Source organism: Amaranthus tricolor, chromosome 9 (assembly GCF_026212465.1).
Source record: "Amaranthus tricolor cultivar Red isolate AtriRed21 chromosome 9, ASM2621246v1, whole genome shotgun sequence".
NCBI classification, from domain to species: Eukaryota; Viridiplantae; Streptophyta; class Magnoliopsida; order Caryophyllales; family Amaranthaceae; genus Amaranthus; species Amaranthus tricolor.
The window spans coordinates 6,328,138-6,347,691 of NC_080055.1; the positions used below are offsets into that span (position 1 = coordinate 6,328,138).

The window sequence follows — 19,554 nt, forward strand, 5'->3', positions numbered from 1 at the left end:
CGAGTAGTAGTAGATGACGGTGATCTATTGTAGGCAAACTCAGCATGAGCCAACTTCACATCCCAATCCTTTTGCGTTCTACTCACTAGACCACGCAATAAGGATCCCAAAGTGCGATTTGTGACCTCTGTTTGACCATCCGTTTGTGGATGATGAGAAGTACTAAAAAGAAGTTTAGTACCTACCAACTTCCAAAGAGTCCTCCAAAAATGACTTAGGAACTTAGTGTCCCTATCCGAAACAATGGTCCTTGGCACTCCATGTAGGCGTAATATTTCTCGAAAGTACAAATCAGCAACTTTAGATGCATCATCCGTCTTGTGACAAGCAATGAAATGAGCCATTTTAGAAAAACGATCAACAACCACCATGATGCTATCTTTTCCTCTTTGAGTCCTAGGAAGACCCACAATAAAGTCCATACTTACCTCTTCCCAAGGAGCATTAGGAACGGGCAAGGGAGTGTAGAGACCCTTATGAAAGGTACTCTTGGACTTTTGACAAGTAGAACATCTTTCAACCACATGTGTTACATCCTTGATCATTCGTGGCCAATAGAAATGTTCTTGAAGTATCTCCATAGTCTTATGAATTCCAAAATGACCCGCAATACCTCCTCCATGGACTTCACGCACCAATAACTCACGCACTCCACTTTTAGGGATACATAACTTGTTTCCCTTGAATAAGAAACCATCATGAACCAAGTATCCTTTAGTGGGCTTAGAAAATTCAGTAGCAAAATCATCATCACTTTCATATAAGGCCTTTAGGTGTTCAAAGCCTAATATTTGAGTGTGAACCATAGCAAGTAAGTAACTCCTCCTTGACAATGCATCCGCCACCACATTCTTCTTCCCTTCCTTGTACTTCGAACTAAAAGTGAAGGATTGTAGGAACTCCACCCACTTTGCATGTCTATGGTTGAGCTTTTGTTGACCATGAATGAACTTCAAAGCTTCATGATCGGAATGTAGAACAAATGGCTTTGGCCTTAAGTAATGAGACCAATAATCCAAAGCTCTAACAATGGCATAGAATTCACGATCATAATTTGAATAATTCAACTTAGCTCCACTTAACTTTTCACTAAAATAACAAATGGGACGCCTTTCTTGAACAAGAACCGCACCAATGCCTACGCCACTTGCATCACATTCTACTTCAAACAACTTGTCAAAATCAGGTAATGCAAGTATTGGAGCGTTGCATAACTTGGTTTTGACGTCTTCAAAGGCTTTGTGGGCTGCTTCATTCCATTGAAATGCACCTTTCTTCAAGAGCTCCGTTAAAGGCGCCATAAGAGTGGAAAAGTTCTTGATGAAGACTCGGTAAAATGAAGCTAGTCCATGAAAACTTCTAACCTCATGAACATCTTTGGGTACCTTCCATGTTGAGATAGCTTTCACCTTCTCGGGATCAACCTGTACTCCTTCACTAGAAACAATGTAGCCTAGGAAAGAAATACTACTACACATGAAAGTACATTTTTCCATTTTTCCATACAATTTATGCTCTCTCAATGCCTCAAGTAAAACTCTCAAATGTATCAAATGCTCATTTTCAGTTTTACTATATACTAGAATATCATCTAAATATACAACAATGAATTTATTTAGAAAGGGACGTAATACCTCATTCATGAGTCTCATGAACGAACTAGGAGCATTGCAAAGTCCAAATGGCATGACAAGCCATTCATATAGACCTTGCTTTGTCTTGAAAGCAGTCTTCCATTCATCTCCTTCACGAATTCTCATTTGATGATAACCACTTCGCAAGTCAATTTTGCTAAAAACTGTGGCTCCACTTAATTCATCAAGCATGTCTTGTAGCCTTGGCATGGGAAATCTATATTTAATAGTTATGTTGTTGATGGCACGACTATCAATACACATCCTCCAAGTTCCTTCTTTCTTTGGCACCAAAAGGGCAGGCACCGCACATGGACTAAGGCGTTCACGCACATAGCCCTTTTCCATGAGTTCTTCAACTTGTCTTTGCAACTCCTTAGCTTGCTCGGGATTGCATCTATAGGCTGCCTTGTTTGGTAATGAGGCTCCCGGTACCAAATCAATTGCATGTTCAATACCACGAAATGGAGGCAACCCTTTAGGCAAATCATCGGGAAACACATCTGCAAATTCTTTAAGCAAGTTTCTCAACGGAATAGAGTTAGCCACATGAGAAACATCATCAACAATGGGCTTTACAATAAGCAGAAACCCTCCTCCTTCTATCACGCATTCTTCCTCAAACTCCTTCCTAGACATAAGGAAGTTTGGTTTCTTTTCCACCATAGGTTCAACCTTAGGGGGCAAAGGTAACAACCTAATCTTCTTTCCTAATTTGGTAGTGACCGTATAGACATTAGAAACACCATCATGAATAGCTTTTCTATCAAATTGCCATGGTCTACCAAGCAAAATATGACACGCACTCATAGGTAAAACGTCACACCAACGTTCATCATAAAAATTTCCTATAGTGAATGAAACTAGTGCTTGTTTCTTAACCTTTAAACCGGTGTCATTATCCAGCCAATTTAACTTGTAAGGTTTAGCATGATTTCGTGTAGGTAATTTAAGCTTACTTACAAGTTCAGTTGAGGCCACATCCGTGCATGATCCTCCATCAACAATCACATCAAAAACCTTGTCTTGAACCTTGCATCTAGTATGAAAAAGGTTCTCTCGTTGTTGCATATCTTTGAGAGGTTCGGAATGTAGAAGTCTTCTCACAACACCACATAATGGAGCGTCATTTTCTTCAGCACCATATTCCTCATATTCCTCCTCCTCTTCCTCTTCTTCGGAACCCCACTCTCCTTCTTGAATAGTAAGTGTATTCCGTTTTGGACATTCACTAGCAATATGTCCTCTTTCATGACACTTGTAACAAGTTCTTTTGGATGCATCTTGCTTGAAATCTGGTTTTCCTCCATAAGTTTTCGAAGGGTTAGTAGGAACAGTTGATTTAGAAGGGCTAGGAAAAGAATCAACTTTTCCCGCGGAAGAGAACGCTCTAAAAGGGGGTCTTGGAGCATTCTTCGGCTTCTCCTCTTTGTTTTGTGCTTCAACCTTCCTAGCAGCTTTCACAACCTCATCATAAGTGGAATAAGGTAGAAGATCCACCTTATTAGAGATTGGTTTAGAAAGCCCCTTTGTGAAACGCGCAATTTTGAGTGGTTCCTTCTCTTGTATGTCACACACCAAGCTAAGCTTCTCAAACTCACGTACATATTCATCAATATTACGCTCACCTTGATTTAGGCGAGTTAATTTGACATATTGATCCTGCACATATTCACGTGGGACCCAACGTTGCTCCATTTTCTTCTTGAGTTTTTCCCAAGATGCAATCTTTTCTTTCCCTTCTCTCCTTCTCTTGGCTTTGAGGTTATCATACCAAAGCCCAGCAAGTTTTGTCAATTTAAGAGTCGCCATTTTACAACTCTTATCATCATCATAATTTTTATACTCAAAAATATTCTCTAATCTTCGTACCCAATCATAAAAAACCTCCGGATCACTAGAACCATCAAATTCAGGAAGGTCTAGTTTGAAACTTCTATCTTCTTGATTGTTACGAAAATGGGACTCGCCATGGGTGGGAGTAGAATTCTCTAATTCCTCTACCCTTCTACCCACTCTAAGCAACGTCTCTCCAATGGCATCCATTCTTGTTTCATGCCTCTTCATTCCATCGTGCATTACATGAAGTTGATCCACGATTACTTTTAACATTTCGGCATTGGACTGATTATCACCCATACTGCGTTTTAACTAGTGTAATCTCGTTCAACACGATTTGGCTCTGATACCAACTGATGTGGAAGTGTAATGGGACCGTTTTAGAGTGTATGAATTAGCTTAAAAACAAGCTTAACAAGGAACGAAACAAGAGAACACCCACGCAACTTAGAAACTTATTCTAGATTGGATGGTTTCTTTGAGCAGCAAAAATTCACTAAGTATTTTAAACTCTCAAAGCTTTTACTCTCAAACACTAAGTAATAAGAATAAAAGGGGGCGTGCAACACAAAGTAAGCACAAAGAAATTCACAAAGAAAATCAGAATTTTGTTTTCAATCTCACTTTCCTAAAATGCATGGCAATGAGTTCCTTTTATACTAAAAATAATGCAAGTGTTACAAGCCTTCAAGGAACCTTTTAACTTCCCTCAAGCAACCTTTTAACTTTCCCTTCAAGGAACCTTTTAACTTTCCCTCTTACAAAAATCAGAAAACAAAGCATTAAACAAAAGCTAGAATTAAGCCTTTTTAATGTTAAGCATTTAAGGCTAATAATGACCCTTTATTAATAGCTATTTAAACAGCAAATTAAGGCTAATTAAGCTACTTTGAACCGTCCATATTCTCCTAAAAACTCTTGCATTTCTCCTATAAAAAAAAAACTCCCATTTAAGCATTAAAGCTAGAATTCAGGTTGCTGCTTGTATTCAACTTCCCATTTATTCAACTTCTCATCTATTCAACTTCCCATTTATTCAACTTCCCATTTAAGGCAAGTAATAAAGGATTTCTTTGAAGAGAATCCCACGAAATTAGCAGCCATTTGCTTGACATTTGCGTGGCTAAGTAACGCATGGACCGTAGCTTGTGTTGTAGGAACCGTAACTTGATGATCTTGGACTTTGTGGACTGAATTCTCATCATTCTCCCCCTCTTCAAAGAAGTTTGCCCTCAAACTCTCATCTTCAAGGTATGGAGACAAATCACCCACATTGAAAGTTGCACTAACACCACCATAGTCACTTGGCAATTCAAGCTTGTAAGCACTTTCTCCAATCTTTTCAACCACACGAAATGGACCATCTGATCTAGGCATAAGCTTGTTCTTCCTAAGGTTAGGAAAACGTTCCTTGCGCAAATGTAACCACACCAAATCACCTTGAGCAAAAGTAGGCTGTTTCCTTCTTTTATTAGCTCTTTCCTTGTAAACGGTATTCATGGCTTCAATCTTTTTCTTGACTTGAGCGCATGTTTCTTGAAAAGCTTCCCATCTTTTCTTTGAATCAACATGAACTAGATCTTTCTTGGGCAAAGGAATAAGATCAAGAGGAAGTAAAGGATTTACCCCATAGACCACCTCAAAAGGAGCACGAGTAGTAGTAGATGACGGTGATCTATTGTAGGCAAACTCAGCATGAGCCAACTTCACATCCCAATCCTTTTGCGTTCTACTCACTAGACCACGCAATAAGGATCCCAAAGTGCGATTTGTGACCTCTGTTTGACCATCCGTTTGTGGATGATGAGAAGTACTAAAAAGAAGTTTAGTACCTACCAACTTCCAAAGAGTCCTCCAAAAATGACTTAGGAACTTAGTGTCCCTATCCGAAACAATGGTCCTTGGCACTCCATGTAGGCGTAATATTTCTCGAAAGTACAAATCAGCAACTTTAGATGCATCATCCGTCTTGTGACAAGCAATGAAATGAGCCATTTTAGAAAAACGATCAACAACCACCATGATGCTATCTTTTCCTCTTTGAGTCCTAGGAAGACCCACAATAAAGTCCATACTTACCTCTTCCCAAGGAGCATTAGGAACGGGCAAGGGAGTGTAGAGACCCTTATGAAAGGTACTCTTGGACTTTTGACAAGTAGAACATCTTTCAACCACATGTGTTACATCCTTGATCATTCGTGGCCAATAGAAATGTTCTTGAAGTATCTCCATAGTCTTATGAATTCCAAAATGACCCGCAATACCTCCTCCATGGACTTCACGCACCAATAACTCACGCACTCCACTTTTAGGGATACATAACTTGTTTCCCTTGAATAAGAAACCATCATGAACCAAGTATCCTTTAGTGGGCTTAGAAAATTCAGTAGCAAAATCATCATCACTTTCATATAAGGCCTTTAGGTGTTCAAAGCCTAATATTTGAGTGTGAACCATAGCAAGTAAGTAACTCCTCCTTGACAATGCATCCGCCACCACATTCTTCTTCCCTTCCTTGTACTTCGAACTAAAAGTGAAGGATTGTAGGAACTCCACCCACTTTGCATGTCTATGGTTGAGCTTTTGTTGACCATGAATGAACTTCAAAGCTTCATGATCGGAATGTAGAACAAATGGCTTTGGCCTTAAGTAATGAGACCAATAATCCAAAGCTCTAACAATGGCATAGAATTCACGATCATAATTTGAATAATTCAACTTAGCTCCACTTAACTTTTCACTAAAATAACAAATGGGACGCCTTTCTTGAACAAGAACCGCACCAATGCCTACGCCACTTGCATCACATTCTACTTCAAACAACTTGTCAAAATCAGGTAATGCAAGTATTGGAGCGTTGCATAACTTGGTTTTGACGTCTTCAAAGGCTTTGTGGGCTGCTTCATTCCATTGAAATGCACCTTTCTTCAAGAGCTCCGTTAAAGGCGCCATAAGAGTGGAAAAGTTCTTGATGAAGACTCGGTAAAATGAAGCTAGTCCATGAAAACTTCTAACCTCATGAACATCTTTGGGTACCTTCCATGTTGAGATAGCTTTCACCTTCTCGGGATCAACCTGTACTCCTTCACTAGAAACAATGTAGCCTAGGAAAGAAATACTACTACACATGAAAGTACATTTTTCCATTTTTCCATACAATTTATGCTCTCTCAATGCCTCAAGTAAAACTCTCAAATGTATCAAATGCTCATTTTCAGTTTTACTATATACTAGAATATCATCTAAATATACAACAATGAATTTATTTAGAAAGGGACGTAATACCTCATTCATGAGTCTCATGAACGAACTAGGAGCATTGCAAAGTCCAAATGGCATGACAAGCCATTCATATAGACCTTGCTTTGTCTTGAAAGCAGTCTTCCATTCATCTCCTTCACGAATTCTCATTTGATGATAACCACTTCGCAAGTCAATTTTGCTAAAAACTGTGGCTCCACTTAATTCATCAAGCATGTCTTGTAGCCTTGGCATGGGAAATCTATATTTAATAGTTATGTTGTTGATGGCACGACTATCAATACACATCCTCCAAGTTCCTTCTTTCTTTGGCACCAAAAGGGCAGGCACCGCACATGGACTAAGGCGTTCACGCACATAGCCCTTTTCCATGAGTTCTTCAACTTGTCTTTGCAACTCCTTAGCTTGCTCGGGATTGCATCTATAGGCTGCCTTGTTTGGTAATGAGGCTCCCGGTACCAAATCAATTGCATGTTCAATACCACGAAATGGAGGCAACCCTTTAGGCAAATCATCGGGAAACACATCTGCAAATTCTTTAAGCAAGTTTCTCAACGGAATAGAGTTAGCCACATGAGAAACATCATCAACAATGGGCTTTACAATAAGCAGAAACCCTCCTCCTTCTATCACGCATTCTTCCTCAAACTCCTTCCTAGACATAAGGAAGTTTGGTTTCTTTTCCACCATAGGTTCAACCTTAGGGGGCAAAGGTAACAACCTAATCTTCTTTCCTAATTTGGTAGTGACCGTATAGACATTAGAAACACCATCATGAATAGCTTTTCTATCAAATTGCCATGGTCTACCAAGCAAAATATGACACGCACTCATAGGTAAAACGTCACACCAACGTTCATCATAAAAATTTCCTATAGTGAATGAAACTAGTGCTTGTTTCTTAACCTTTAAACCGGTGTCATTATCCAGCCAATTTAACTTGTAAGGTTTAGCATGATTTCGTGTAGGTAATTTAAGCTTACTTACAAGTTCAGTTGAGGCCACATCCGTGCATGATCCTCCATCAACAATCACATCAAAAACCTTGTCTTGAACCTTGCATCTAGTATGAAAAAGGTTCTCTCGTTGTTGCATATCTTTGAGAGGTTCGGAATGTAGAAGTCTTCTCACAACACCACATAATGGAGCGTCATTTTCTTCAGCACCATATTCCTCATATTCCTCCTCCTCTTCCTCTTCTTCGGAACCCCACTCTCCTTCTTGAATAGTAAGTGTATTCCGTTTTGGACATTCACTAGCAATATGTCCTCTTTCATGACACTTGTAACAAGTTCTTTTGGATGCATCTTGCTTGAAATCTGGTTTTCCTCCATAAGTTTTCGAAGGGTTAGTAGGAACAGTTGATTTAGAAGGGCTAGGAAAAGAATCAACTTTTCCCGCGGAAGAGAACGCTCTAAAAGGGGGTCTTGGAGCATTCTTCGGCTTCTCCTCTTTGTTTTGTGCTTCAACCTTCCTAGCAGCTTTCACAACCTCATCATAAGTGGAATAAGGTAGAAGATCCACCTTATTAGAGATTGGTTTAGAAAGCCCCTTTGTGAAACGCGCAATTTTGAGTGGTTCCTTCTCTTGTATGTCACACACCAAGCTAAGCTTCTCAAACTCACGTACATATTCATCAATATTACGCTCACCTTGATTTAGGCGAGTTAATTTGACATATTGATCCTGCACATATTCACGTGGGACCCAACGTTGCTCCATTTTCTTCTTGAGTTTTTCCCAAGATGCAATCTTTTCTTTCCCTTCTCTCCTTCTCTTGGCTTTGAGGTTATCATACCAAAGCCCAGCAAGTTTTGTCAATTTAAGAGTCGCCATTTTACAACTCTTATCATCATCATAATTTTTATACTCAAAAATATTCTCTAATCTTCGTACCCAATCATAAAAAACCTCCGGATCACTAGAACCATCAAATTCAGGAAGGTCTAGTTTGAAACTTCTATCTTCTTGATTGTTACAAAAATGGGACTCGCCATGGGTGGGAGTAGAATTCTCTAATTCCTCTACCCTTCTACCCACTCTAAGCAACGTCTCTCCAATGGCATCCATTCTTGTTTCATGCCTCTTCATTCCATCGTGCATTACATGAAGTTGATCCACGATTACTTTTAACATTTCGGCATTGGACTAATTATCACCCATACTGCGTTTTAACTAGTGTAATCTCGTTCAACACGATTTGGCTCTGATACCAACTGATGTGGAAGTGTAATGGGACCGTTTTAGAGTGTATGAATTAGCTTAAAAACAAGCTTAACAAGGAACGAAACAAGAGAACACCCACGCAACTTAGAAACTTATTCTAGATTGGATGGTTTCTTTGAGCAGCAAAAATTCACTAAGTATTTTAAACTCTCAAAGCTTTTACTCTCAAACACTAAGTAATAAGAATAAAAGGGGGCGTGCAACACAAAGTAAGCACAAAGAAATTCACAAAGAAAATCAGAATTTTGTTTTCAATCTCACTTTCCTAAAATGCATGGCAATGAGTTCCTTTTATACTAAAAATAATGCAAGTGTTACAAGCCTTCAAGGAACCTTTTAACTTCCCTCAAGCAACCTTTTAACTTTCCCTTCAAGGAACCTTTTAACTTTCCCTCTTACAAAAATCAGAAAACAAAGCATTAAACAAAAGCTAGAATTAAGCCTTTTTAATGTTAAGCATTTAAGGCTAATAATGACCCTTTATTAATAGCTATTTAAACAGCAAATTAAGGCTAATTAAGCTACTTTGAACCGTCCATATTCTCCTAAAAACTCTTGCATTTCTCCTATAAAAAAAAAACTCCCATTTAAGCATTAAAGCTAGAATTCAGGTTGCTGCTTGTATTCAACTTCCCATTTATTCAACTTCTCATCTATTCAACTTCCCATTTATTCAACTTCCCATTTAAGGCAAGTAATAAAGGATTTCTTTGAAGAGAATCCCACGAAATTAGCAGCCATTTGCTTGACATTTGCGTGGCTAAGTAACGCATGGACCGTAGCTTGTGTTGTAGGAACCGTAACTTGATGATCTTGGACTTTGTGGACTGAATTCTCATCATGAAGAATGAACGATGAAGAATGAACAAGGATCAATGATCAATGGCGAATGAACGATGAAGAATGAACGATGAAGAATGAACAAGGATCAATGATCAATGAAGAATAAACGATGAAGAATGAACAAGGATCAATGATCATTAAAGAATGAACAAGGATCAATGGTCAATAAAGAATGAACGATGAAGAATGAACAAGGATCAATGATCAATGAAGAATGAACGATGAAGAATGAACAAGGATCAATGATCAAAGAAGAATGAACGATGAAGAATAAACAAGGATCAATGATCAATGAAGAATGAACGATGAAGTATGAAAAGAGATCAATGATCAATGAAGAATGAACGATGAAGAATGAACAAGGATCAATGATCAATGAAGAATGAACAAGGATAAATGGTCAATAAAGAATGAACGATGAAGAATGAACAAGGATCAATGATTAATGAAGAATGAACGATGAAGAATGAACAAGGATCAATAATCAATGACGAATGAACGATGAAGAATGAACAAGGATCAATGATCATTAAAGAATGAACAAGGATCAATGGTAAATAAAGAATGAACGATGAAGAATGAACAAGGATCAATGATCAATGAAGAATGAACGATAAAGAATGAACAAGGATCAATGATCAATAAAGAATGAACGATGAAGAATGAACAAGGATCAATGATCAATGACGAATCAACGGTGAAGATTGAACAAGGATGAATGATCCATGAAGAATGAACGATGAAGAATGAACAAGGATCAATAATCAATGACGAATGAACGATGAAGAATGAACAAGGATAACCGATCAATGAAGAATGAACAAGGATAAATGGCCAATAAAGAATGAACGATGAAGAATGAACAAGGATCAATGATTAATGAAGAATGAACGATGAAGAATGAACAAGGATCAATAATCAATGACGAATGAACGATGAAGAATGATCAAGGATCATTGATCATTGAAAAATGAACAAGGATCAATGGTCAAGAAAGAATAAACGATGAAGAAAGAACAAGGACGAATGATCAATGAAGAATGAACGATGAAGAATGAACAAAGATCAATGATCAATGAAGAATGAATAAGGATCAATGATCAATGAGGAATGAACGATGAAGAATGAATAAGGATCAATGATCAATGAAGAATGAATGATGAAGAATGAACAAGGATCAATGATCAATAAAGAATGAACGATGAAGAATGAACAAGGATCAATGATCAATGACGAATGAACGATGAATAATGAAGAAGGATCAATGATAATTGAAGAATGAACGATGAAGAATGAACAAGGATCAATGATCAATGAAGAATGAACGATGAAGAATGAACAAGGATCAATGATCAATGGCGAATGAACGATGAAGAATGAACGATGAAGAATGAACAAGGATCAATGATCAATGAAGAATAAACGATGAAGAATGAACAAGGATCAATGATCATTAAAGAATGAACAAGGATCAATGGTCAATAAAGAATGAACGATGAAGAATGAACAAGGATCAATGATCAATGAAGAATGAACGATGAAGAATGAACAAGGATCAATGATCAAAGAAGAATGAACGATGAAGAATAAACAAGGATCAATGATCAATGAAGAATGAACGATGAAGTATGAAAAGAGATCAATGATCAATGAAGAATGAACGATGAAGAATGAACAAGGATCAATGATCAATGAAGAATGAACAAGGATAAATGGTCAATAAAGAATGAACGATGAAGAATGAACAAGGATCAATGATTAATGAAGAATGAACGATGAAGAATGAACAAGGATCAATAATCAATGACGAATGAACGATGAAGAATGAACAAGGATCAATGATCATTAAAGAATGAACAAGGATCAATGGTAAATAAAGAATGAACGATGAAGAATGAACAAGGATCAATGATCAATGAAGAATGAACGATAAAGAATGAACAAGGATCAATGATCAATAAAGAATGAACGATGAAGAATGAACAAGGATCAATGATCAATGACGAATCAACGGTGAAGATTGAACAAGGATGAATGATCCATGAAGAATGAACGATGAAGAATGAACAAGGATCAATAATCAATGACGAATGAACGATGAAGAATGAACAAGGATAACCGATCAATGAAGAATGAACAAGGATAAATGGCCAATAAAGAATGAACGATGAAGAATGAACAAGGATCAATGATTAATGAAGAATGAACGATGAAGAATGAACAAGGATCAATAATCAATGACGAATGAACGATGAAGAATGATCAAGGATCATTGATCATTGAAAAATGAACAAGGATCAATGGTCAAGAAAGAATAAACGATGAAGAAAGAACAAGGACCAATGATCAATGAAGAATGAACGATGAAGAATGAACAAAGATCAATGATCAATGAAGAATGAACAATGAAGAATGAATAAGGATCAATGATCAATGAGGAATGAACGATGAAGAATGAATAAGGATCAATGATCAATGAAGAATGAATGATGAAGAATGAACAAGGATCAATGATCAATAAAGAATGAACGATGAAGAATGAACAAGGATCAATGATCAATGACGAATGAACGATGAAGAATGAACAAGGATCAATGATCAATGAAGAATGAACAAGAATCAATGGTCAATAAAGAAGGAACGATGAAGAATGAACAAGGATCAATGATCAATGACGAATGAACGATGAAGAATGAACAAGGATCAATGATCAATGACGAATGAACGATGAATAATGAACAAGGATCAATGATAATTGAAGAATGAACGATGAAGAATGAACAAGGATCAATGATCATTAAAGAATGAACAAGGATCAATGGTCAATAAAGAATGAACGATGAAGAATGAACAAGGATCAATGATCAATGAAGAATGAACGATGAAGAATGAACAAGGATCAATGATCAAAGAAGAATGAACGATGAAGAATAAACAAGGATCAATGATCAATGAAGAATGAACGATGAAGTATGAAAAGAAATCAATGATCAATGAAGAATGAACGATGAAGAATGAACAAGGATCAATGATTAATGAAGAATGAACGATGAAGAATGAACAAGGATCAATAATCAATGACGAATGAACGATGAAGAATGAACAAGGATCAATGATCATTAAAGAATGAACAAGGATCAATGGTAAATAAAGAATGAACGATGAAGAATGAACAAGGATCAATGATCAATGAAGAATGAACAAGGATAAATGGTCAATAAAGAATGAACGATGAAGAATGAACAAGGATCAATGATTAATGAAGAATGAACGATGAAGAATGAACAAGGATCAATAATCAATGACGAATGAACGATGAAGAATGAACAGGGATCAATGATCATTAAAGAATGAACAAGGATCAATGGTAAATAAAGAATGAACGATGAAGAATGAACAAGGATCAATGATCAATGAAGAATGAACGATAAAGAATGAACAAGGATCAATGATCAATAAAGAATGAACGATGAAGAATGAACAAGGATCAATGATCAATGACGAATCAACGGTGAAGATTGAACAAGGATGAATGATCCATGAAGAATGAACGATGAAGAATGAACAAGGATCAATAATCAATGACGAATGAACGATGAAGAATGAACAAGGATAACCGATCAATGAAGAATGAACAAGGATAAATGGCCAATAAAGAATGAACGATGAAGAATGAACAAGGATCAATGATTAATGAAGAATGAACGATGAAGAATGAACAAGGATCAATAATCAATGACGAATGAACGATGAAGAATGATCAAGGATCATTGATCATTGAAAAATGAACAAGGATCAATGGTCAAGAAAGAATAAACGATGAAGAAAGAACAAGGACGAATGATCAATGAAGAATGAACGATGAAGAATGAACAAAGATCAATGATCAATGAAGAATGAATAAGGATCAATGATCAATGAGGAATGAACGATGAAGAATGAATAAGGATCAATGATCAATGAAGAATGAATGATGAAGAATGAACAAGGATCAATGATCAATAAAGAATGAACGATGAAGAATGAACAAGGATCAATGATCAATGACGAATGAACGATGAATAATGAAGAAGGATCAATGATAATTGAAGAATGAACGATGAAGAATGAACAAGGATCAATGATCAATGAAGAATGAACGATGAAGAATGAACAAGGATCAATGATCAATGGCGAATGAACGATGAAGAATGAACGATGAAGAATGATCAATGAAGAATAAACGATGAAGAATGAACAAGGATCAATGATCATTAAACAATGAACAAGGATCAATGGTCAATAAAGAATGAACGATGAAGAATGAACAAGGATCAATGATCAATGAAGAATGAACGATGAAGAATGAACAAGGATCAATGATCAAAGAAGAATGAACGATGAAGAATAAACAAGGATCAATGATCAATGAAGAATGAACGATGAAGTATGAAAAGAGATCAATGATCAATGAAGAATGAACGATGAGGAATGAACAAGGATCAATGATCAATGAAGAATGAACAAGGATAAATGGTCAATAAAGAATGAACGATGAAGAATGAACAAGGATCAATGATTAATGAAGAATGAACGATGAAGAATGAACAAGGATCAATAATCAATGACGAATGAACGATGAAGAATGAACAAGGATCAATGATCATTAAAGAATGAACAAGGATCAATGGTAAATAAAGAATGAACGATGAAGAATGAACAAGGATCAATGATCAATGAAGAATGAACGATAAAGAATGAACAAGGATCAATGATCAATAAAGAATGAACGATGAAGAATGAACAAGGATCAATGATCAATGACGAATCAACGGTGAAGATTGAACAAGGATGAATGATCCATGAAGAATGAACGATGAAGAATGAACAAGGATCAATAATCAATGACGAATGAACGATGAAGAATGAACAAGGATAACCGATCAATGAAGAATGAACAAGGATAAATGGCCAATAAAGAATGAACGATGAAGAATGAACAAGGATCAATGATTAATGAAGAATGAACGATGAAGAATGAACAAGGATCAATAATCAATGACGAATGAACGATGAAGAATGATCAAGGATCATTGATCATTGAAAAATGAACAAGGATCAATGGTCAAGAAAGAATAAACGATGAAGAAAGAACAAGGACCAATGATCAATGAAGAATGAACGATGAAGAATGAAACAAGATCAATGATCAATGAAGAATGAACAATGAAGAATGAATAAGGATCAATGATCAATGAGGAATGAACGATGAAGAATGAATAAGGATCAATGATCAATGAAGAATGAATGATGAAGAATGAACAAGGATCAATGATCAATAAAGAATGAACGATGAAGAATGAACAAGGATCAATGATCAATGACGAATGAACGATGAAGAATGAACAAGGATCAATGATCAATGAAGAATGAACAAGAATCAATGGTCAATAAAGAAGGAACGATGAAGAATGAACAAGGAAAATGATCAATGACGAATGAACGATGAAGAATGAACAAGGATCAATGATCAATGACGAATGAACGATGAATAATGAACAAGGATCAATGATAATTGAAGAATGAACGATGAAGAATGAACAAGGATCAATGATCATTAAAGAATGAACAAGGATCAATGGTCAATAAAGAATGAACGATGAAGAATGAACAAGGATCAATGATCAATGAAGAATGAACGATGAAGAATGAACAAGGATCAATGATCAAAGAAGAATGAACGATGAAGAATAAACAAGGATCAATGATCAATGAAGAATGAACGATGAAGTATGAAAAGAAATCAATGATCAATGAAGAATGAACGATGAAGAATGAACAAGGATCAATGATTAATGAAGAATGAACGATGAAGAATGAACAAGGATCAATAATCAATGACGAATGAACGATGAAGAATGAACAAGGATCAATGATCATTAAAGAATGAACAAGGATCAATGGTAAATAAAGAATGAACGATGAAGAATGAACAAGGATCAATGATCAATGAAGAATGGACGATAAAGAATGAACAAGGATCAATGATCAATAAAGAATGAACGATGAAGAATGAACAAGGATCAATGATCAATGACGAATCAACGGTGAAGATTGAACAAGGATGAATGATCCATGAAGAATGAACGATGAAGAATGAACAAGGATCAATAATCAATGACGAATGAACGATGAAGAATGAACAAGTATAACCGATCAATGAAGAATGAACAAGGATAAATGGCCAATAAAGAATGAACGATGAAGAATGAACAAGGATCAATGATTAATGAAGAATGAACGATGAAGAATGAACAAGGATCAATAATCAATGACGAATGAACGATGAAGAATGATCAAGGATCATTGATCATTGAAAAATGAACAAGGATCAATGGTCAAGAAAGAATAAACGATGAAGAAAGAACAAGGACCAATGATCAATGAAGAATGAACGATGAAGAATGAACAAAGATCAATGATCAATGAAGAATGAATAAGGATCAATGATCAATGAGGAATGAACGATGAAGAATGAATAAGGATCAATGATCAATGAAGAATGAATGATGAAGAATGAACAAGGATCAATGATCAATAAAGAATGAACGATGAAGAATGAACAAGGATCAATGATCAATGACGAATGAACGATGAATAATGAAGAAGGATCAATGATAATTGAAGAATGAACGATGAAGAATGAACAAGGATCAATGATCAATGAAGAATGAACGATGAAGAATGAACAAGGATCAATGATCAATGGCGAATGAACGATGAAGAATGAACGATGAAGAATGAACAAGGATCAATGATCAATGAAGAATAAACGATGAAGAATGAACAAGGATCAATGATCATTAAAGAATGAACAAGGATCAATGGTCAATAAAGAATGAACGATGAAGAATGAACAAGGATCAATGATCAATGAAGAATGAACGATGAAGAATGAACAAGGATCAATGATCAAAGAAGAATGAACGATGAAGAATAAACAAGGATCAATGATCAATGAAGAATGAACGATGAAGTATGAAAAGAGATCAATGATCAATGAAGAATGAACGATGAAGAATGAACAAGGATCAATGATCAATGAAGAATGAACAAGGATAAATGGTCAATAAAGAATGAACGATGAAGAATGAACAAGGATCAATGATTAATGAAGAATGAACGATGAAGAATGAACAAGGATCAATAATCAATGACGAATGAACGATGAAGAATGAACAAGGATCAATGATCATTAAAGAATGAACAAGGATCAATGGTAAATAAAGAATGAACGATGAAGAATGAACAAGGATCAATGATCAATGAAGAATGAACGATAAAGAATGAACAAGGATCAATGATCAATAAAGAATGAACGATGAAGAATGAACAAGGATCAATGATCAATGACGAATCAACGGTGAAGATTGAACAAGGATGAATGATCCATGAAGAATGAACGATGAAGAATGAACAAGGATCAATAATCAATGACGAATGAACGATGAAGAATGAACAAGGATAACCGATCAATGAAGAATGAACAAGGATAAATGGCCAATAATGAATGAACGATGAAGAATGAACAAGGATCAATGATTAATGAAGAATGAACGATGAAGAATGAACAAGGATCAATAATCAATGACGAATGAATGATGAAGAATGATCAAGGATCATTGATCATTGAAAAATGAACAAGGATCAATGGTCAAGAAAGAATAAACGATGAAGAAAGAACAAGGACCAATGATCAATGAAGAATGAACGATGAAGAATGAACAAAGATCAATGATCAATGAAGAATGAACAATGAAGAATGAATAAGGATCAATGATCAATGAGGAATGAACGATGAAGAATGAATAAGGATCAATGATCAATGAAGAATGAATGATGAAGAATGAACAAGGATCAATGATCAATAAAGAATGAACGATGAAGAATGAACAAAGATCAATGATCAATGACGAATGAACGATGAAGAATGAACAAGGATCAATGATCAATGAAGAATGAACAAGAATCAATGGTCAATAAAGAAGGAACGATGAAGAATGAACAAGGAAAATGATCAATGACGAATGAACGATGAAGAATGAACAAGGATCAATGATCAATGACGAATGAACGATGAATAATGAACAAGGATCAATGATAATTGAAGAATGAACGATGAAGAATGAACAAGGATCAATGATCATTAAAGAATGAACAAGGATCAATGGTCAATAAAGAATGAACGATGAAGAATGAACAAGGATCAATGATCAATGAAGAATGAACGATGAAGAATGAACAAGGATCAATGATCAAAGAAGAATGAACGATGAAGAATAAACAAGGATCAATGATCAATGAAGAATGAACGATGAAGTATGAAAAGAAATCAATGATCAATGAAGAATGAACGATGAAGAATGAACAAGGATCAATGATTAATGAAGAATGAACGATGAAGAATGAACAAGGATCAATAATCAATGACGAATGAACGATGAAGAATGAACAAGGATCAATGATCATTAAAGAATGAACAAGGATCAATGGTAAATAAAGAATGAACGATGAAGAATGAACAAGGATCAATGATCAATGAAGAATGAACGATAAAGAATGAACAAGGATCAATGATCAATAAAGAATGAACGATGAAGAATGAACAAGGATCAATGATCAATGACGAATCAACGGTGAAGATTGAACAAGGATGAATGATCCATGAAGAATGAACGATGAAGAATGAACAAGGATCAATAATCAATGACGAATGAACGATGAAGAATGAACAAGTATAACCGATCAATGAAGAATGAACAAGGATAAATGGCCAATAAAGAATGAACGATGAAGAATGAACAAGGATCAATGATTAATGAAGAATGAACGATGAAGAATGAACAAGGATCAATAATCAATGACGAATGAACGATGAAGAATGATCAAGGATCATTGATCATTGAAAAATGAACAAGGATCAATGGTCAAGAAAGAATAAACGATGAAGAAAGAACAAGGACCAATGATCAATGAAGAATGAACGATGAAGAATGAACAAAGATCAATGATCAATGAAGAATGAACAATGAAGAATGAATAAGGATCAATGATCAATGAGGAATGAACGATGAAGAATGAATAAGGATCAATGATCAATGAAGAATGAATGATGAAGAATGAACAAGGATCAATGATCAATAAAGAATGAACGATGAAGAATGAACAAGGATCAATGATCAATGACGAATGAACGATGAAGAATGAACAAGGATCAATGATCAATGAAGAATGAACGATGAAGAATGAACAACGATCAATGATCAATGTCGAATGAACGACGAAGAATGAACAAGGATCAATGATCAATGAAGAATGAACGATGAAGAATGAACAAGGATCAATGATCAATGAAGAATGTACGATGTAGAATGAACAAGGATCAATGGACAATGACGAATGAACGATGAAGAATGAACAAGGATCAACGATCAATGAAGAATAAACGATGAAGAATGAACAAGGATCAATGATCAATGACGAATGAACGATGAAGAATGATCAAGGATCAATGATCAATGAAGAATGAACAATGTGAACAAGTATCAATGATCAATAAAGAATGAACGATGAAGAATGAACAAGGATCAATGATCATTGAAGAATGAACAAGGATCAATGGTCAATAAAGAATGAACGATGAAGAATGAACAAGGATCAATGATCAATGACGAATGAACGATGAAGAATGAACAAGGATCAATGATCAATG

General features: G+C 35.7%; 1 protein-coding gene across 1 annotated transcript; it reads right to left on the minus strand.

The window, feature by feature from the left end:
* Nucleotides 1-6,772: 6,772 nt before the first annotated feature.
* LOC130823207 (uncharacterized) lies at nucleotides 6,773-8,870 on the minus strand. Its single transcript, XM_057687838.1, has 3 exons — nucleotides 8,631-8,870; nucleotides 6,935-8,420; nucleotides 6,773-6,783 (listed from the first exon to the last, which is right to left on the minus strand). Exons 1-3 carry the CDS (start codon nucleotides 8,868-8,870, stop codon nucleotides 6,773-6,775), a joined length of 1,737 nt encoding a protein of 578 aa, XP_057543821.1.
* Nucleotides 8,871-19,554: the final 10,684 nt, after the last annotated feature.